Source organism: Phoxinus phoxinus (assembly GCF_949152265.1).
Source record: "Phoxinus phoxinus genome assembly, chromosome: 23".
Classification (NCBI taxonomy): Eukaryota; Metazoa; Chordata; class Actinopteri; order Cypriniformes; family Leuciscidae; genus Phoxinus; species Phoxinus phoxinus.
This window is the reverse complement of record NC_136898.1, coordinates 20,568,342-20,590,684: the sequence shown is the minus strand read 5'-3', so window position 1 is coordinate 20,590,684 and position 22,343 is coordinate 20,568,342. Positions and strand designations below refer to the sequence as shown.

At 38.8% G+C, this 22,343-nt stretch overlaps 1 protein-coding gene across 2 annotated transcripts; it reads right to left on the bottom strand.

The window, feature by feature from the left end:
* Positions 1–748: 748 nt before the first annotated feature.
* On the bottom strand, positions 749–19,674 carry urm1 (ubiquitin related modifier 1). Of its 2 annotated transcripts, none has more exons than XM_079600696.1 (5): positions 19,530–19,612; positions 16,536–16,606; positions 11,703–11,784; positions 10,798–10,846; positions 749–1,247 (listed from the first exon to the last, which is right to left on the bottom strand). In XM_079600696.1, exons 1-5 carry the CDS (start codon positions 19,562–19,564, stop codon positions 1,236–1,238), a joined length of 249 nt encoding a protein of 82 aa, XP_079456822.1. In that variant the 5' UTR covers positions 19,565–19,612; the 3' UTR covers positions 749–1,235. The 2 variants fall into 2 exon arrangements, with proteins under 2 accessions (XP_079456822.1, XP_079456821.1); XM_079600695.1 differs by lacking the exon at positions 749–1,247 and adding an exon at positions 9,758–10,368 and having other exon boundaries at positions 19,530–19,674.
* Between the last annotated feature and the right edge of the window lie 2,669 nt (positions 19,675–22,343).

The following is a 22,343-nucleotide window of genomic DNA, read 5'->3' as shown; positions in this document are numbered from 1 at the left end:
TATGGATTAGGTCCATGTTTTAATAAGCCTATGGGATTTAATACAGGTCTGAATACTTTGAAAAGTATTTGATGTGATGCATCCCTTTTTCTTTCATTATCTGTAACACAAGTTGTACAGTCAAAGTGTGCGCAATATTAATAATGACACTTCCCTAAGCAAACACTAGCCTACTAATAAAGTAAATTACATAAAGTGACAACAGCACATTAGCTAATTGACTTATATAGCACATTACAGCATATTATCAATTAACTATTATTCATCTAACAGTGAAAACATCACTCTGTGTTTCAAATCTGATATCGTAAAAATTAAGCTTTTCACTGATAAAAACAACAAAATAAAAACTACTGTGAATCTATTGAGCAACTGATGTTTCTCGTGAAATCATAAATGCCATAAAGATGGTCAATGTAGAAGATAACTTGGGGCTGTTGTTCGCATCGTTTTGTTCTATAATATATCCAGCCCAGGCAGATACTCTATACTATTTATAGATTGCACTTATGTGAAGAAAATCTATAATGCAGTTGTGATGGAATAAAGCCAATGGCGAGCAATGAAATATAAACTGTGATAATAACGGCGTGAAGAATATTGTTTTATTGGAAACAACATTCAGCCTTTTTAGACACACATAACTTAAATGTGACACACTGACACACACACACACACACACACACACACACACACACACACACACACACACACACACACACACACACACACACACATCAAATCTGCAATGTACAGCAATCATCATAATTCCCAGCACAAAAGAGAAACACAAAGCATTTCATCATCAGACAGTCGCATTAGGTGGGATTTACAGTTATAGTTTATTAGACCACTTCTGCATGTTGTGTAATATGTTGGCTGAATTAGACCTTCAATAAATGAACACGAGTGAAAAATGTCAATAACAGAATGAAAGCGAACAAATGGTCCTTTATGGTAATTTACAGTCGATGCATAAAGAAAGCTATTAGATTTTCTGTGGCTCATAATCCTCTATAAGCATCTCTCCACAGATGGTCGGAGGTGTACATTGATCCACCCTGTCCTGCTTAGCGTATATAGCGCGCTTGAGATGTTTTCATCTGGTCAGGCTTATTTCAGAATTCTCCCAGGTCCATTGTTCCCCGTCCTCCTCCTTTCCTCAGAGGGGTAGTTTCATTGCCTTCCCCGTGGATCTGGACTCCTCTCCCCCACTGCTCCTTTCAGCTTCTGGGTTAAACATTTATCTGTGAATAGGGAAAGCACAGTGCCAAAACAAATCAATGTTTCCCACTGTCCTGATGTGCATGACTTGACAATATCCTGCCCAGCTGGCCCACTGGGCAACTTGAGTTTTGTGTACTTTTCTCCCTGCTAGAGGTTTGTTGCATCTGAGTTTCAAATTTGTTGAGTACAACAATGCAAATAAGCTCACTGTAAAAAAAAAAAAAAAAAAAAGTCGCTGCCTTACATTTTTTACTACAATCAACTTGGATGTTTAAGTCATTTCAACTTGTGATTTCAACTTAAATTACATTAAACTGACTTTATAAAAAATTAGTTTAATCTTGTATAACTTTATATTAACTTATTTTGATGAGTTAAAGCAATGTAAAACACGTTGTCATAACCTATTGGCCATATCATTTTATTTTTACTAATACTTACTTAAACCAGTACTTTTTTTTTTTTTTTAAACATAATTTTTTGGTGAATTCTATTCCAATGTCTAATATATATAGATAGGCTAAGTAGCAGTTAAAAAATAAACTACACTGACATTCTACACTTGTTATACACTTGACATTTTTGCAGTTTATCACAACAATTATCCAGTTAACTACAATCAATTCCATTTCAGCATATTGTTTTCATGTCAACACACAAAATTGTCATTTATGCAGTGAACTGAACTGTAAATGTTAAACAGCTTTTATTTTGTATAAGCCTTGTATAAACTGACTTTCAAGAATAACCCCTAACTCTAGAAAAAACCTTCTATATAGAACCTTAAAGGGTTCTGTGGTGTATCATACTTATGCACTCTTAAGTTCTAAACAGTACCAAATTAGGGTTCTTCAGCTTGAAGCTTGTAGCAGAACCCTTTTTGGTGCTAAATAGAACCATTTTAATAAGGTTCCATAAAGAACGATGCTTTGAAAGTGCTAGGAGCTTAATGGGGTTGTAATTAACTTTTTACATAATAGTTTATATTCATTAGTAGGCTATATTAGTATCTTCATATTAACACTGTTTTTGTATATTGTGTATTACGTTTTTTTTGTAAAAAACCCTTCCGGGTCTTATAATATATTGTTGCCTCTGTTTGGGTTAAAAAAATAAAAAAATAAAAATAGGCTACACACACACACACACACACACACACACACACATACACACACACACACACACACACACACACACACACACACACACACACACACACACACACACACACACACACACACACACACACACACACACACACACACACACACACACACACATATATATACAAGCTATATATATAAACCAGCATGTTGTGCCAATTAGGTAGGCTACTTTTATTTTTTATTGACATGCAAATTAAAAGATGACAGTACTCTAACAACAGTTATTAGCTGTATACATTACTAAATAACAGTTGACATTGAACATGATAAAGACCAAGTTCCAGTGAAATATCTTCACAATCCACTATGATGTCTTTATTTCCATCATTATGTGTGTGAGTGGCAGTTTCTCTCTGCTGATGATGAGGTGACAGCAACTTTAATGTTTTTTTTTTGTGACTGGTATGTCTATGCATAAAGTAAGTTAAAAAAATCTAACAATATGGATCATACATTCAATATATCTAGGCTATTACTTTGTGGATAAGTAAAATGTGTATTCTTGGAACAGAGCTGCTTACATGTTCTGTTAAACTAAAAAGAGAAAAATACATTATTGTTAGGAAACCAGTAAATAAATGTAAAGTTAAAATGTACAGACATTTTAATTAATAAATAATTTACCCTTTGAGAGTGTGTTGACAGTCTATGTAATTGAATGGCTGAGCTCTAGAAAATGATAATGAGGTGGAGTTGACAGTTACAGATTTGAAAAACAAAAAGGCGGGAATAAAGAACCCTAAACTCTAACACAAAGAATCATTTCAGATAAAGGGTTCTTCAAGAGAATACAAATCTAAATAGAACTGTTGCTAAAGAGCCTCCTTTTTTTCTTCTTGAGTGTAGAACCTTTTAGGGGTTCCCATTGGGATCATTTTATGGATTCAGTTTTAAGTAGCCTAATTAATTTCGTTTTCATTAATTTCTCATTTTAATTACATTTTATGATTTACCAGCTAGTAAACATAGGCTTCTTTATCACTAGAAAAAAAATGATGCAATCATTTAAGACCTATAGAACCTTTTTCGCATAAAGCGTTTTTTTAATGAGTCACTAACCCTAGGGTTCAAGAACGCAATTGAACTTTTTTCTTTTTTCTATAGGCTATAGCTAATAATAAGTGCGTCAGCTAGCAGCACCGACTTTCTCTTTAAAATGTAATCAAAAGCAAACATCTTCCTTAAACTTCACAAAAGCCATAAATTACGTCTAAACGCCAATGGGGCTCCATTAATGCTTCTATTAAATGAGTATTATATCTGTGGATAGCGGTTAACCCTCTCAAGTATAGGCACTCAGGATTGACGCTCGTGAAGCGCCTGTGAAAAGGCGGCAGCGGGAAAGACTCTTTTAGCGCCAAATGAGCAATGGATTGCACGCGGGCAAGACACCCCGCGGAACTGAAGAGGAGGTTAACTCGCTTACTTCAGAGAGACAGATGAAAGGATAAAATAGTTTCACTTTAAGAGGGAGGAGCAGTGCCCAGGAGGCGGGAGTTAGGCCATGATTTATTAGGAGAAAAAGACAGCGAGGGGATCCTTCAGCTCGCGCTTGTCACGCTGACGGGTTGAGCGCTCTCTAGATTGTTTTGGATATTTTACCTCAGTACTTTGCTAAAATTTTAAGGCTTATTATTGTAGGCCTAGGTTGGGTGGTAGAAGTAGCCTAGTAAATAACCTTCAATGTTTCTCTTTCAGGTAGGCCTACCTCACCAGAAACACCTGCTATCAAAGAAAAAACACTAGAACTCATAAAGCGAAGTGTTCTCGCGCTGTCTGAGGTAAAGAAGTGTAGGCTACTAAAATAGGTTTATATCTATTGTCATAAGAGAACGTTTAGGGAGTTGGTTTTTAAGTTTAAAAAAATACGCTATTTAACATGTTATTCCTGTAGAGAAATCATTAGCCTATGCATTTAGACTGTTGCCAATATACCATAAAACCATTAGGCTTATGGTGGATGGTGGTTTATTAACAGATATAGGCAACAAGCAAACAAACTTGGATTGAAAAAACAATCAAACTGGTCGTCAAATGCCAATTTTTGTCACCCAAAAAATATGCAGTGATTTCACCTCTCAAGTAGCTTGGCTATAGGCCTATTAGGCTATATGTAGCCTATGTATAGCCTATATTTAGACGGTACATAGAGACGATTATAATTCTTGGTTGTGGCAAGAAAAATCGTGTTTTTGCTAACTTAAAATTTTTAATTTTCAACAGGCCTACTAAAACCATGGATTTTTGCGATATTCTAGGCTACACATATTTGTTTTCTTTTAGTTCAGCAAACTCTTTCTTTGCAAAAATGTCTTTAAACTAATGTATTATAGAAATAATAATAATAACATTATTATTATTATTAGGCTATTATTATTTTCACATTTTTATAGCCTAAGACATTTAGGCCTATTGTTTTAAAATGATCAAGTGGTCACGTATTTTACGTAAGTGCCTGGTTACAGCGTTGTACTAGCTTTCCTCACCCATAAAGGTGTCCAGAAAACAAACGTCATGCAGTGTGTGTAAACAGAATAAACAGTGTAAGGATTGTGATCACTGTTGAGGAGAAAATGGGGCTGTTGTGTCTTTAAGAGGCTGCTGGTCCCTCGCTCGCAGCTGCTGGCTTGTGTGCAATAGAAGACAGTGGAGATTCATTACTTCTACAGCACAATGGACATTTATCACCCCATGGTGTTATTCAAATTCAGTACCAAGCGAAGATCATCCCCACTCCCTCTCGCCGTTCGTCGTGGCAACACCGGTATTGTTACGAGAGCCTGAGAAAAGCCTTCATAGGAACGTGATAGTCTGTGCCATTCCATAAGAACCGTCCCACCAAGGCTTTGCTGAGGGCGTGCGGACTCTTCGAGCGACCCAACGCATCCCTCCTTCTTGCATTTGACCATTTTCTCCGCTTGCGTTAGTGAGGATACAGCGCTCGCGCGCACAGGACAGAGGCTTCCTCGCATTTTCATCACCATTGCGTTGTAAGAAGAGGCTTTGCTATAACATCATCATACTACGGGCAGCACAAGTATCGAAATGGCTCGACTGGAAATGTTTTTTGATAGTTTTTTTCGATCTTTGCCAATATCAGTTGATGATGTTGCTTGATGTCGAGAGGTGGAACTACAAGGATGTGCGCCCTTACAGGTGCAGAAATGGCGAAGAGCTGCTTCTGTAACGAGGACTTTACAAAACAGCTCCTTAGCTGATTTTAGTTTCTTTCTTTATTTTTTTTCCAAAAGTGTTTCTTGTTCTTATGCGGTGATCTGAGGGTTTGCATTTTGTGTGATTTATAGGCTACAAATTTTTTTTTTTTTGCAAGCGCACTGAAAGAGCGTCAAACTTTTAACCCTCTTAAAGGATATTTTCTAAAAGGAAGATAGAATGCGTTCGAATTTTAGAATTTTACTGTGGATTACATTACAATAAAGTTTGTTGTTTGTAGGTTAGAACCCGACTTTATTATTTTCTGAGATGAAAGACCAATTGCAACTTTTTTAAAAATGAAGAAAATAGAAATAGAAATCGTTCGTTAATCCTGAGGTAAAAATGTACGTAGCCTATACCAGCGATATAAACTAACGTCAGTTTGTCTGTTTATTTCGTTACAACGAACAACCCGATATATATGCTTTTTAAAGTAGGCTATGCTAATTCAAAGAATGGGAAATGCGGAACGAACGTGTTTTAAACAATTATATTTTGTGTGAAAATCTACTAGGCCCAACAGCCACAGGGACACAATGAGAGATAGTATTTTGGTTTACACGTGGAATATATATTTTCATGGAGTTTTTTTTGTTGTAGCCTATATGTATGTCCTTTCAAATGGTCCCAGAGATTGATTGTCCAAACGCAATTCTTGTCAAATATCATTGAAATCCAAGAATTGTGCCTGGACATCTGTTGCTGGAGATTCAACATCTTCGTTCTGGAGGACATATCCTACACTAAATATACATTTTTCGTAAAGTTTCGCTAAAGGTAAGACGCTCATTATGATACAGGGAGGATTATTTTACTTTATTCACATAACTTTGAATTAATGTTCCTTAGAAAATGCAATACATTAAAATAATTATCCAAACACTTTTGTTTTATGCTTTCGCATCCTTGATAATCGTCTGGAAAATGTAATATTGTTTATTTTCGTTGAAACGAAAAAGGCTGTTTGTAGAACAGCAGTGGTTATTTGAATGTTTCTCAAGTTTATAGCATATTTAAACAACTTCCCAAACGACATTCGTTGACTGTAGGCTATACTTTGTTCGTGATAGTATTTATGCTTTTCTCATTGTGAATGTTAAGTGAATAAAAAGTCACGCTGATTATAACAGCATGGTGGGAAAATGCAGTGAGCATGCTTGAGTTTTTCATTCACTGCAGACTGCCATCTTTTGCCCAAAGCTGCATGGTGAAGGACCTTTCCATCAAACGGACTGAACTAAAACGCCATTTACTGAATTCATTTTCGGCCTCATACTTGCATCACTCCAGATAATGTTTTGGTTAGGCAACTGCCTTTATTTAATGTTGTATTTTACAGTTAATTTGTCTGTGTGTTTCAACGCACACTAGGCCTGTATGAGACACAGTGTCATGCAAAATAAGTGTGTGTGTGTGTGTGTGTGTGTGTGTTGGCATCTGCCTGATTTTCCAGGACTAACACTAAAAATTAATTTGAAAATGAATTTTCTTTAATCATTTGGCTAAATGCAGTTTAACATCGGGCGGCTGTCGGTAAATGCTTGTTTTGCCTAATTTGATATTCCATTTCAGACAGTCGATTGATTGTATTGGTAACTATACGTTCCACTTGCTGAATCAATAAACTGCTAATTACACTACAAAGTAGTTTCAGTGACGTTTTTGACAACGAAAAACAGAACACCAAAATGTGCAACGCCCCAACGGGATTTAGTTTGATTCGGAAGCACCGACTTGAGGGCGAATTAAACCTTTGCACCTGCACCACGTGTGGTCAAGAAACCAAAAGAAATACTGCTTTAAAATTAATTCGAAACACATGTGCACTTCCACTCATTTCAATTTACTCTATTGTTTGACCATAAACTTAATCTTTTGTGGATTGTGATTAAAGTTAAATGCAGGGCCTGCTGGGCCCCACACGTTCTTTGAATTAGGCAAGCCTTGAATAATATCAGCGTAATTTATTAACAGCAGAAGTTTAATCACATTGACGACTGTTGGGATACAAGCCAGACAAACGTTTTGGTAACGTTACGCGCATTTATGAAATATAACGATTTTAAACGATATTTAATGATTGAAGCCACTTGCAGAGGAGGCCTATCTTGACTGTTTAGAGAGAAATTAATTCATAAAAAGTTACATAATCTGCAAAATCAAAGTAGGCCATTTCCCCCTTCGCTGATTTCAAAATGTTCTAGATTTCAGATTGACTGCTAATATATTCTAAATAAAATAAAACAGAAGGCCTATGTCTTGGCTATAGTAATGTCGGTGGTGGGGGGTTTTCTGTCGCTGTTGTGTTGAGACGTTTTTGAAAAATGCTATTGCCTTGCCTGCCGATGGCGCACTTCTAACGGTTATCGCAACCGTTGACTAAACCAGCTCCGGTGGAACCACGGGCCTCCAAAAATGATGGCTGAACGCTAATTAATGTATTAATACAATCATATTCTAATAGACTGGTGATTCAAGAGAGAGGTAGTAAACATTCAGTAGGCTGTTTACTTTGTAGCTATAGCATTTCGTTTCAGGTCTGAACGTATAGGCTATAAAAGTGTCAAGACAAATGGTTTAGCTATTGGTATAAATACGAGACACCATAATTAAATGATCGAGAAATCACGACTTTGAATGTGTGAAAAATATTATTACTAATATTATTATTATTATTTTAAAAAAAAGAAAGACTAAATTGTTGCTAGCCTACATAGCCTATCCGACAGAATAACAAGCCATAATTCGGAAGGCCTAAATTAGCCTACCATTTCTGCGTTACTTTCATTTTCAAATGGCCTATATAAATATATTTTATGCTTTTGGCTACGATATTTAACACTAGTTTAGGCTATTTAGTTTTTTTTTCTTCTTCAATAGAGGAAAATGGCTTACCGTGCTCCATTTTGTAAAAATCGGTGTCTATTTAATCACGTCGTCTAGTTCAAACCATTAATTTATTAAGCTACGCAATTCAAATTGTTACTTTGATGTTGTTATAAGATCTACATTGTAATTTCTACATAAAGTTACATAGGCTATTCGTAGGCCTATAGCTTGTGATTGATGTGGTATTATTTTTGTAAATTAATTAGTTGTATCAAAAACATAATAACAATATAGGGTGCTTAATCAAGTGGGTTAAACCCATTATTGAATGAAAATAATAAAACAAAACAAAAAACGACGGTGAAATATTAAAACAGCCTCAAAACACCACGATAGCTTAATGTGCAATTAATAGAGCCAAGTATAAAATATGCGTTAAATCTTTTGCATCTTATGTTCACTTCGCAGGCTAGCCTATACAAATATTTTAGACTAAACATTGTACGAATGTAGCTCTTAGAATGTAGGCTAATAGACCCATTTTTTCAAACTCATTTCGCTGAATTACTATAGAATTAGGACAACAATATACAACTTATTATATATAGGGCTATATTTAGTCATATTTTGTCCGTTTATGCTAAAAACCAAAACAAACACATAAAAAGTAGGCTTAAGCACATACAATTAGTATGTCTGATCATAAATAACGTATTGAAAAATAAGCGAAAATAAAAGTGTGGATCACATAGCCTATAAGCCAACTTTTAAATCTCTGTAGGAAGTGTCTTTAATAAAAGAGAAATTGACTCGTGGCCTCCCAACAGGTCACACTGCAGGAGAAGCATGTTTACCCCTGTATTCCCCCTTTCACCCCACACCACACACACACACACACTCCAATACTGACATCATGCATTTCTCCCTCGACATCATTAGCATCTGTATTATAGTGTTACTATTATCATACGGGTTTCCGTTGCAAATCGAGTCTTCAGCCAAGAGATTTGTGCTCGACCTCCCGCCATCATCCTATAGTTTATTCTAATGAATATTCTATAAAGGAAGTATACGTAAATCAAACTTAAAAGATAATACCTAATTTGACTAGAGAAGTGTCATTTTATCCGTACGATGTTATATGCTAAAAGAATAGGTCAAAACTTCAAAATAATATTTAGAGGTAGAATTAGGACTACTTTTATACTACAGCAGTCCATAAGAAGTGTAGGAATGTAATAACACCTCTTGCCCTCACATAAATATTTCATATCAAATAATCAACCTTCTAAGCTTATGACAAATATAAAACATTGATGTATACTGGACAGCATAAATATCTTTATTCAAATACTTCATTGCACTACATTTAAAATCAAATTAGTGCAAATAAAACAATATTGTGGCAAAATGTACACAATATTTATTAATTCAGATAAAAAATATAGACTAACATAGAAAACACAATTGACAGCTGTAAAGGCATCAAACAGAAAATGTATGAAAATTATAACGGAGCCATTTGACATGGGGCAAGCGGTCCATCATGTCTCCAGAGAATCCATCTGGACACTGGCTAGACAGAGTGACCTTCCTAATGAGCCCTTGCTCCCCATCGTAACCCCGCCACGCTCCTGTAAGGTACGGGACAGTGAATATCCCTCGGCAGCCAGATTCCCGGTGATGTTACGTTTTATTGGAATTAAAACCAAAATAAGGTCTTTTCACCGGATTGGTCGAAAAGCCCACGGGCTGGGCTTGAAATCGGCCACCGATGGCGTTGTTGATGGATCATCTGATATTTGACCTTTGGAAGGGTGGAGGGGCTTCTGTATGGGTGTGGCATTTATTTTAGAGTCAGTTAGCCTCCGTGAAGAGTAGAGATAAAGACAACGTTATCCTGGTCCTGAAGCTGGTATTCCAGTTCACCCTGCCAGGGATATGGATGCACATACAAGAAAAAAAAAACAAGAAAAAAAACAAAAACATTTGGCTCATAAATATCATCTTAAAAAAATGTCTACACTGAAGACCTTATGTATACCCAGAAAAAAAGAATATATTTATTGTAAATTGTAGAATTCATTAGGAAGAGTTGCAGCTTTAAATCAACACTTGATTTGCAGGTTTTAGTCATTGACAGTTGTTGAGACATTGACTCTTTTCAATTGATTGTGTTACTTTAAATTACGGTCTGATGCCAATACATGTTTTCCTGAAAGAACAACCCAGCACAACCTTTATGTGCATTAGATGAATGAGGAGAAGCTGACACTGGACCTAAAATGAGCACGTCATTAAAACAGAGAGTGGAAGTAGTGACTGACACACACACACACACACACACACACACTCTTACCATTAGTTCCCAGTCTGCGTCGTTAATCAATACGAGAATCCCAGGTCTACTGTGTGTGTCAAAAAGAAGAGCTCATGTGAGTGATGTGAGCTACACTAAAACATGACAGTAAAGCAGCTTTCTGATAATAATAATACGCAGCCTGTATGTACACAATGAATATCGTCAGTCCTGCGGTTTCCTAGGACCCTAGCATCCGCGGATCATTAAATGAATGAGCTTCTCTCGTACAAACATACACATGCAAGATGAAACAATGAAGACTATGCATAGAACATCCTCTCACAAAGATTAGTGAAATATTTATAATTACAGAAATCAATAACACAACATTATATTCAATATAACTTTGGATTTTGCTTTGTTTCCAATAATTAATACCTGCCAACTCAGATTATGCAAAAAAGAAAATATTGTAATAATCATAAGGAATTTAATATTTTATTTTATATTTGACGTACGAGGTGCTAATGTGGGTGAAGGGGTTTCCCCTCACGGCTAAATAGTCAACGGTGAGGTTTATACGCCATTGAAGACTACACTGTGTATCAGTGGCATTTTCAGGTAGAAGTCCATGCTGATAACGGCAATAAAGGTCATTTACGATGATTCTCTCTATAAAACCGGTTATATCACAATTTCAAAAAATAAAAATCCACTCAGTTTAGTTTTTCAAGGCTGAAGCAGCAAGGTATAATTTCTTATTCCTGATGCATTTTAAAAAAAGTGAAGCATTTTATCACAAAAGGGAATGTGGTGTGATTCTACCTCCTTGACCTCACGGCAAATCTGCAGCGAACACGTAGCACTGCATTTATGACGAGTGTGTGTCTACAGCGCGCGTGTATATTTGTCTGAGCATCGGTAACGTATTTACTGTGCATCTGCGAAGTGTGTGTACTTACACAGTGTCGCCCTGCATAAAGAGCTCTGGGCGCTCCTTCAGCATGTTCCCTCGGATCCACGCCAGCAGCTGCTTCATGTCCCCTGTAAGAGTACCACAGAGGTCAAAGTTCACAGGTTAGAGTTCAGTGAGCCAGCCCCACGGTCGATGTGACGCGACAGAGCCTCGAACGCAAGGTGGGGGAGGTATATCAAGAATAGACTCACACACTCTAATTTTTGAGCGCACCATTGAAAATACAGCAGTGATGCCGATTAAATTCAGATTCGTAAACACAGAGACGCCATTAACTGTAGCCGTATCAGCCTGAAAGCACCGACCAGGTAAACGTGACTGGAATAGGTAGGTTTAAAATACAGAAGGTTAGCACCGAAAAGCTGTATATCTATTGGGGGTGGGGGTGGGGGGTGATGATTGATGGATATAAAACCAGGGCGCCAATGTGAATTCAAATTAAATCTAGGATGTCTGCACACCCCCCACGAAAACAAAATGTGCTAGAAGCCGACATTTGTAAGCCTAACAAAAATGTCTCGTAAGTACCTGCATGACAAAAAAAATAACTTATGTCTAATGTCAAACTAATGTCTTGGTGGGTGTTGTAAAACAATAAAAAAAATTTCTCCTGAAGACATGCAAATGTTACCCAATCAAAGGTATTGGATGTTATTCCACTAATTGAAGGGCAATGAAGTTTAGTCTTCAAGATTTGTGTTGTGTGTTCCGTGATAATGCAAGCGCGTGATGATGGATGATAATCGTTTTATATCTGTACGTGTGTGTGTGTGTGAGCAATGAAGCTCCGCTGCCCAACATGGCGGAGAAGTCAGTATGTCCAACATCAACATTGTATCATCAGCGTCCGTTCTGGAACATACCAGTTCTCTGCTCGGAGGGGTGGTGGAGACAAAGACGGAGAAAGAGTGAGGAAGAGGGGGAGAGAAAGAAGGAAATAGAGAGAGATGTTTTCATTTGATCAGGGGAGGAGTTTGAATTTATTGTTTGCGAGTTTGATGTGGTTGACATAAGGCTGGGCACGCAAATTGCGCATTTTCCATATTTTGTACTCTCGAAGATCGCTAGTTTGTCCGTATGAAAAGCCATTACACTTATTGGAAATGTGACATCAGAGACGGAGCTTTGAAAAACATCAAAAATAACGACGGCACTGCCCACCCTATCTGAACACATGGGCAGAATCACCTGCACAACACCCATACGGCTGCTGATCCCTGTGCATGTTTTATCCTTGTGTGAAAAAACATAACCTTGATAACTTACCCTAATCTTTGGATATAAATAGGATGAAACAAGACTTCAGTGTGTTCTTATGCGTGTCAGCATAATCTCGACTATAAATCCGATAAAAGAAGTTCTTTTTTAAAGGAGGTCCATTAACTGAGGAGTTAGGCAACATTTAACAGTAGATGCTTTGCTGACACACATCTCAAATCAAGCAGCTGGGAGGGATATATAAGGTCTCAGGTGGGCGATGGTTACTAGAACCAGAGAACCTGTGAGGGGGGTTGGGAAACCTTTGATGAGTTTGAGGACACGATGACCAGAAGACATAGTCTATAGCTAACTGGCTATGCAAACATGTATAATTAGACCAGAACAAATTAGCAAGAGGACGAAAGCAGAGGGCAAGTGGGTGCAGGAGCGAGGGTCTATACAATACTCTTGACTGGGCAAGTTTCCACTAGAACTGAAGCTTTCAGAGATGTCATCACCAATGCGTGCAAGTGTGTGCGCTTGTAAGCGCGTGGCGTGCTTCTCAGCGAGAGGAAGGGGTCGAGCAACAGAGGCTGTTTCAGGTTAATTGGATCGCTGTCAGCCTCTTCAGTTGTGTAACGATCGTTGTACCTTGCAGCTCAGCTAGCCCACAATCCTGAACCTATAAAGAAGAGTGATGCTTGCCTCAGTGCTAAGCTACCGCAATGAATATTGACTAGTACCAAAAGCAGGGGCGAAAAACAGACGTGATCACTTTCAGCCACATCACTCCTTTGATTGGGAGAAATTGAAAAAACAAAAACCAAGCAAAAGTCTCCTGCTTCGTACAAAGGGAGGTTTATGTGAACCAAGGGCAAAGAGCGAGGGGTCAACAAGACGCCCCATGTTTCTTAACCCTCTTTTTTGTAGGGGTAAGGGAAGAATGGCAGACGAAAAGGACTGTATAGGTTGTGGTGAGGTAGGAAGATACAGAGGCAAAACAGGACTAGGAGGGGGGAGTATGCGTCATCGCAGACAGGTGCATGCTGGGATAAAGCCTGCGTGGGAGGGTGGCGGTGTCTGTGTAGCATAGTGGCTGGCTAACTCTCTCCATTTCCTTTCTCTTTTCATGACGATCACCATTATCACCACTATCTTTGGGTGGGAGGGAATTAAGTCATTCATCTTGCTCAGGATATGAGGGTTGGTGTTTCTATGACAATCATGTGTGTGTGTGTGTGTGTGTGTGTGTGTGTGTGTGTCCGGCAGCAGGGGGCTCTGCACTACTCATCAATCACTCAGAAAGGTCTGGACCAGTGGACAGAAAATTTAGGCGGGATTAGTGTAGAGCATCAGTGTCAGACTCCGCAATCGAAGCCAGCCATCCGTGATGTACTCAAATCATGCCCAAACACATGTGCAGACTATGGGCTTCAAATGTGCTCCAAGGTCATCCCCTAGGCCCCTGCGAGGTCTCGGTGGCCACATTCCCTGCTGTCGTCCACTTTTGTGGACAGGTTGTCGTGGATACTCCAGTGCCATGGAGCTTGACCCTTCTCTTGTTTTGCAAGGCCACCAAAGTGCACATAGATTTGAATGATCTCGACCTCAGAGCTGGGGCAGGGATGCAAAATACTGACACACTTGGCCAAAAGTTCTAGTCCTGTTCAATACAACTCAGACCTCAAGTGAAGGACGAACACCAGCTGAGGGAAAGAAAGGGTTTATAACCCACCAACTAAATCTGTGTGGAAACTGGTAGGCTCAAAGGAACATTATATCCTAACTATTGATACACTGATTAGTTGGATGAAATTTGGGAATCTCCTCCCTGCTCTGTAGATATCACAATCATCTACTAATCACTTTCCCTATCCCAAAATGTCAACTACTATTCCTCCAGGAACTTCTGAGCATGTGTATGGGATATAAGGTCTTGCTTTACCAATCCATCTTTTCCACTAATGACTCTCAAATGACTTGCTTTCCAATCCAGAGATGGCAGAGAACATGTTACCCACTCACTGCTTAAATACAGGGGGCAATACAAGCACTCCCCCCAATACCAAACATCCCACCGCTTTCACCCAAATGTCCCACCAGGAAGCCGTAGGAATGCGAGGTGTTTGTAGGAGTGGGGCATTTGTACTGTCAGGCATCCCAAAAAATGACTGCACACAAAAAGGACTTAGTGCTTTGTAACAATTGTCCCTCCCTCCTTTACTGGCCCTCCATTCTCCATACCTTTCCTGTGACCCCAGCACTAGGCATAAAAGATCCATCAACAGTATCACTGGCTGCATTTACAAGTGAAAGGGGCCCAATAATGGAGCAGTTAGGGGAAGAATGGCTAGGCACAGGGAGGCTCACAGATGTTGGTGGTTGAGGGGGAGGTGGGATGTATGGAGAAGGGGCTCAGCTCCATTGTTGCTGAGGGAGGGGTGGAGGGGGGGGGGAAACTCGATTTGTGATGGCAGGCCGGCACTTGTTTGCCATTGGCCCAATGTCAGAGTGAAAGCAGGACTGGCTTGAAGAAAAGGTGTCCAGGGAAGCGTGTGAACCAGGGCTCTGAGAGGTCAGGGGAGGAAAGGAGGCGAATGGGAAAAGGGCATCAGGCAGAGGGACGGCAGAATAAAAGAGATAGATGTGGAGAAAGAGGCACATAATTTGGTATGATTTGTGTGGCTTTCTTCTATAGGAGTACCAGAGAAAAAAAAGGCATCCTTTCGTTCTATAAGGGCATAAGGCCAATAAGTGAATCCTACATCCGAATCTCTGGTATTGGGAGAGAAAGGGTAGAGATATTTGGAGCTAATTAAGTCATCAGCACTGTGAATGGTAAAGCACTGGTTTGAAATAGAAAGGGTGATAAACATTTGAAGTCTGATAGAAGTCTCTTAATAGTACCCGACCATAAGAACATCTGAGCATTATCTGTGCTTTATCTTTCATACATTAGATGTAAAAAAAATAATACTTCAGTTAAAACTTTACTCTTTAAGAAAAGAGTAACAAACTAGATTTTCACATTTTCTGAAGACAACATGAGTTTGTTTGACCGTGCAAATCTTGTGTTGTTATGCAGTTGAGGTATTCTGAATGTTTTTTAGTACATTGCTATGGTTGCTGGGGTGTTCTCGGTGGTAGCTTTACTGTCCTCAAGTTATATTTATATTTGAGGTTTATGTCACTAACACAAATGGTGTAGGACAGGTTATAAGCTTAAGGCCAAAGGGACAGTTCACCCACAGAATACAATTCTGTCATCATTTACATACCCCCCCCCATGTCATTTCCGAAAATTTATTTATTTTCTTTCTTCTGTGGAACACAAAAAAAGATATTTTGAAAATGTCTCAGTGATTTTTGTCCATACAATATTTAAGACCCCATTGCTATTCATTATATGGACAAAAACTGTTGAAACATTTCACAGAATAGAGTCCAACAAGTTTGGAACGACAAGAAAGCAAGTAAATGATGACAGGATTTTGATTTCAAGCTTTTAATACTTAGAGTTAGGGGTTTGTTCCAGTTGTTCCTGAGTAATAGTAACGGTGATACTTGCATTAGCAAACTCCACAAACACAAGAGAAGTGGTCAATCTTTTCATACTCACAGGGATCTGATTGGCCAGGGAGTGCCACATGATGATTCTTGACTCCATCAAACAGAAGTTCAGCTCCACCTCTAAAACAGGAAAAATACAGTGCGTATAATGCTGTTAATGCCTCTTCAGGTAGAGCCTTGAACAATAATAATGTTCAGTGAAAGTTCTCCCATTTCCAAAATCATTTAACAGTATCCTCCATGCAGCTTTTACTTAACATCTAGTCCATGAGAAATAAGAAACCCCATCTGATTCTTGTCCTTTAAGGGTAGTTGGGTGAACTAGCCCTGTAATGTTTTGCATCGGACACCAAATTTCACAGAGACTTTTTAAAGTTGATTTTATGATTTTAGGCAGGGCAGAATAGCACTAAGGGCTTATTGGTAGGGCAGGCAAATTCGGAGAGGCTAGCAATAGCGAGTTAGCTTTGAAAGCATTAGATCCAACCCTCCCTTCAGAGCATCTCTAAAACCACGTCTCCTTCAAAACACATGAACGCACACAGCAGAGTCTGCAAAGCGTCACGAGAAACGGGCGTTAAATTACCTCATGTCTCGAAGCACTTAACATTGCAATAATAATGAACGTAAACAACTTACAGCGTCCTTATTTGTACCACCTGACTGCTGCAGATTCATTTCGCCGTTGATAGTGTTGACATAGAAACGCATAAATCAGCTCGGACCGAATGCAATGATTGGACGAAACATTTTTTGGTCCTGAGATTATTGATTGTTATCAGGATGTGAATAGAGTTTCAACCAGTACAACAAAAAGTGTTTATGAAAAAAAAATTGCCTACCTTTAAAACTCTTGAATTTTTCAGGTATGCACCAGATTTTTCAGGTATGATTGTGGTCATTTCCTTTTTTTTGTAAAGGAATTTACATAATTTACATAACACCTAGCCTAAATTCGAATGAAATTGCACAGACCAACGGATCTACTTCAAAGAAGACAACATCTCAGTATACTGTACAGCTTTTTTTTTTACTTAACTTTCACCAGTTAAGCAGCATTTAATAAACGCAAACTCGGTAAGTGACATAGATCTGTGCAAGATCGAGAGAAGGTGCATGTCAGTGGGAAAAAAACAAAACAGACAGGGACATGAAGTCAGAGTAGGACTCATGAAGCAGGTGCAGACCCAATAAAGAGAGCTCACATCTCCTGGAGAATGCCCAGTTGTCCTCCAGATCGCCCGGCCTGGCGAGATGCCCGTACCCTAGCGGTACAGAGAGAAGCCAGCCTGTGTGCCAGCCTCAGAAGGCCACTCACAAACACCACCTCTGTCCATAGACAGTCACATAGGACTCTGTGGCGACTTAAAAGCAGTGACTTTGACCGAATGCAACATTTTTCTGCACCCGATGAATTCTGGCCAATATATTTTTTTGAGATGCTCTGCCTTTCTGTCACTCTATGGCTATGTTCGAAATAGCATACTGCCATAATACAGTTGTTTTCTGTAATATATACAATGTGTGTACTATGCACAGTATGCAACATTTCTGCATGCATAAAGTATTTATGGCTTAGGACATTTGTCAAAACAGAGGGCACTGTGTCCCACAATACAACACGCTCAACATAACTTTCCATTTTTAACAACTCATTATTCTGCCGCATAAGTGAATTAAAACATTTGAACACAAGATTGTATCAAAAAAGCAACACAACCATCATTTACAAGATTATAACTGAACTGCAAAATGTAATGAGGTTGTGAGAACGTCGATTGCATCAGAGTGACAGAAAGGGAGAGCACGTCAAAACAATTCATGGCCAGAATTCATCGGGTGCAGAAAAATGTTGCATTCGGTCAAAGGTCTACTGTTTGAAATGTTTATTGCTGGATAACCTGTTCTGTACTGTTTCTGTTTTAACAATATGTTCATTGTTCACTGTATGATGGACCAGTATGTAGCGAGCAGTCCGCTAGCATGCCGTTCCAAACCTAGCCTACGTTTCTCAGAAATACTGAAAAGTTGTCCAGAGATTGTGCCGTGACAAAGGGGTTAGCTTAGAGTAGAGGAGCTGATGCGGGTCGAATCCTGCTGGCAAACTTTCCATTCTTTCTCTTTCCACGTAATTTCCTGTCTTTTCTCTACACTGTAAACAATGGTAACCTGTAATTGTTACGTTAGAGCTATTTCTACCTGATCTTACCCTCAAATTTAGATGTGTGTAACCTAATACATTTAGGTTGATTGATACAGTAACGTTAAATAGCATTTTTATTTGAATAAAATCAATTCATTTAGAGGTTACCACATGAAGCACATTTTTAGGTTAACTTAGTTCAGTGTACAACCTTTTATAATAAAAGGAAGAAAAAATTAAATAGCTAAACGCATTTCCCCAACAGACGAACAGCTATGATCCACCACCACTAATGGAAATATCATAATATCATAATACTAATAATAAAAAAACAAACAAACACTGGTGCTAACGTTACTTGAGTACTGTAAAAAAAATTTTTTTTTGATAAATCTTTTAAGAAATGTGTCTCGAACCTTTAAGTTTAACATGACGAGGGAAAAGGTCTGGCTTGTTTCTGTGTTGCGTTAAAACATCCACTCATAGATTTAACCACTGTTCTTGTTTATAAACATCAGGAAACAACATTTAAAAGAATAAAGCTTCTCCCATAGAGTTTACATCAACATCGACTATTACTTTATTAGATTATTTATCTAGTAGGTTTGAAGCGCACGCGCCACCACTGCATGATTGACAGCTCCGACAACTCGCTCAGCTGCCCCAAGAAAATAAATAACATGCATTTATTTCTATTATGTTACTTTAACAATTAAACCGTTGTTTTCGTGTAATCACGGCAGCTAAACAGCTAAACAAATAACAGGCTTTTTCAGACAAAAGCTTCGCCAAAGCTTCTGTCGAATTGTTTTGAAAAATGATCATGCATTACGTGCACTAATGTAGCCATTGCAACACGAGGAAATGTGATGAATAATAAAGAAAGCGATAAATACAAACCCAAACTCCAGATGCAGACCTAAGGGCGCTGCCATGTTGCTGCATAACCCGGAAATAATCGCACACGTTCACCGGAAATGACATCTTCCTCTGAGGATCCTATTCGGAGAGCACGGTTCGTGTTGCTTCAGAGACAAGCCTGGGTTCTTCTTTGGGTATTTTGCTCTATTATACATTATAAACAACTAATAAATGCATTGATTGAAAGTTTACCTTGTAAAAAATATTTAAAAACATGTCTAAAAAGATCTAAAATATGTCATGCAAATGAAATTAAATTGCAGATTTTTAAAAACATTACATTATAAAGCTTAATGCATGATATTAAACCTTTAATTTGAACTATGTTCTAACTGTGTTATATTTACGGTGTGTATAGGCTATATTTAAATGGTAAACATTTGATTTATTCCATTTTACTGATTACAATTTCTGCTGGCCTCAACAATTTTATTGATTACAATGTCTTTTTGGCCACAACAGGCCATCACATTTTTGTGATTTAACGACGTTTGTTTTATAATTGTCTTACTGTTTAAATTCTGCAGAAAAATGTCAAGATCCATTGTCAGATCAGGCCTACCTAATGTAGTGTAGCTATGCCAAAAAGTCACATTTCTCATCCTAATTATTATTTTGAATGTGACTTAAATGTTGGCACAGTGTCCCCTCGGTCTCCTCAGGCGAGCGTGATGTATGGTGCAGTGATGTGGCGGTCCCCCCCCCTCGCCTCTGTCACACTGCTGACAGGTCTGTCCCGACTACGAGCAGATTGAATTGCAAATCTCCTGCCTTCTGTTGGCGTCCGAGGATGAACTGGCCCTTTGCAGCCGGCCATTCATGTGCTAATGCGAGGGGCAAGGGGGGCCCCGGGGCCACAGAGAGTCACATGAGGGGACACTTGGGACTGACTTCCAAAAATACTATTAATCACAATGAATTTGGACTATCAGACTGGTATGTGTACACTTACACTACACATGTTGTTAATGCATAACCACGGTTAACCAAACGGATGGGAGACGTACACTTGAATTTAGAAATCCTGGCTTCTGTTGTGTTTTCTTTAAAAGCACAGTTGTTAACTTTGCAGGTTGCACACGACTGACAGTGACATGGTGTGTATGTGTGTGAATAAGTGTGTGTGTGTGTGTGTGGTTGTGGATGCGGCATGAGCTCTAGATTTAGATGACAAAGTGTTAAAGCACCAAGACATGTAATCCAGTCACTTTACATGTACTTATCCGTTCAGGACATGACAGGCTGTTCCCGTGCTGTCACCGGCGGATCCGTCTGTAAATAAATCCAAAACAAAATAGAGAGAAAGAGTGAAATAAATGCAGCAAAACATAATGACACAAATGTAATCAAACCGGGCTGGAGAGAATGAGATGCTGCATGTCACAGTTTCCCAGCCGCTTTAACGCAATTTGAGGCATTTTCAGAGCAGTAATGTCAAGCCCAGAACCCTGTTGTGTTGGAAAACACTTCACCCAAAAATAGCCCACAGGCACACAAAAGGCATTTTCACAAGATTGAAAAACAAATAGAAAGTCACATACTATAATACCGCAGTCGAATGACAGGTTCACCTTGAACTTCCATTTATTTTTTGTTTAAAATATTCTGTTTTGCTTGCTGAGTCAGTGCGACAAACACACACACACGCACACACACGCTCACACACACGCACACGTACACACACACACACACACACACACACACACACACACACACACACACACACACACACACACACGCACGCACGCACGCACGCACGCACACACACACACACACACATTTCTTTCTGTGTGTGTGCGAGTGTGTGTGTGTTTGAATGTGTATCGCACTGATTCTGTGTGTGAGTGTGTGTGTGTATCACACTGACTGCAAGCAAAACAGAATATTTAAAACAAAAAATTAATGGAATATATATATATTTTGTAATAGTGTATATACATTTCTTTATGAAATATGAATTTGTAGTAATCTTTAATAAAAAAATGACTACCGGAATGCATATTTAACTCAATGTTCACAGGTAAAGTGATCAACCTTTTCTGTTACCAAAATAAATGGTAAATTGCAGCACCAGTTTTAGTCATTTCACATGAAATCTAATTCGAAATCTTGTTAATCTTTACGCCAAACACCAAAAAGTTGGTTCTTAATATATTGTATAATATTCCATATTCTAGCTTTGATAAGGTCCTGTTCTCTTCCAGAGCAGATTGTGTATTTATATGCCATTGTGTGACTTGTCGTGTGAGTTCACAGACCACTGCGGCCTTCAATAAAAGATTTGAATTTGCTGTTCCCCAATATTTTGAGCACGGTGGTGTGTGACGGGCAGCTCGGCGTGTCTTTGTGTGCTGAGTGGGCATTCAGTGCTTCATGTGTCTCTGTCACAGCGCCCGCTTTACCAGCAGTGCCTGGTGGACCTTTCTCTGACTGACACAGCTGTGCTGGGGACATCACACACACACACACACACACTGAGAGATTGCATCATGGTTTCGCTGTAACCCCCCCTCTGTAGCCACCATCTTGTCTTGGTGAAGTCACTTTAGCCTGACGCACGACAACTCAAAGCCAGTACGCATGCTCTGTCGCAGTGCATTCGCAACCACACACACACACACACACACACACACACACACACACACACACACACACACACACACACACACACACACACACACACACAGACACACACACACACACACACACACAAATATGAGGACTTTACATAGGCGTAATGGTTTTTATACTGTAAACTGTATATTCTGTCCCCTAAACCTCACCATCTCAGAA

What these genes read in the sequence shown, in the direction of transcription:
- urm1 (XM_079600695.1), bottom strand. Translation starts at nt 19,564, where the DNA reads ATGGCAGCGCCCTTAGGTCTGCATCTGGAGTTTGG. An exon ending in GGTCTGCATCTGGAGTTTGG is followed by an intron (nt 16,607 to 19,529) that starts GTTTGTATTTAT and finishes TTCCTGTTTTAG; the next exon opens with AGGTGGAGCTGAACTTCTGT. An exon ending in TTTATGCAGGGCGACACTGT is followed by an intron (nt 10,847 to 11,702) that starts GTAAGTACACAC and finishes TGACACACACAG; the next exon opens with TAGACCTGGGATTCTCGTAT.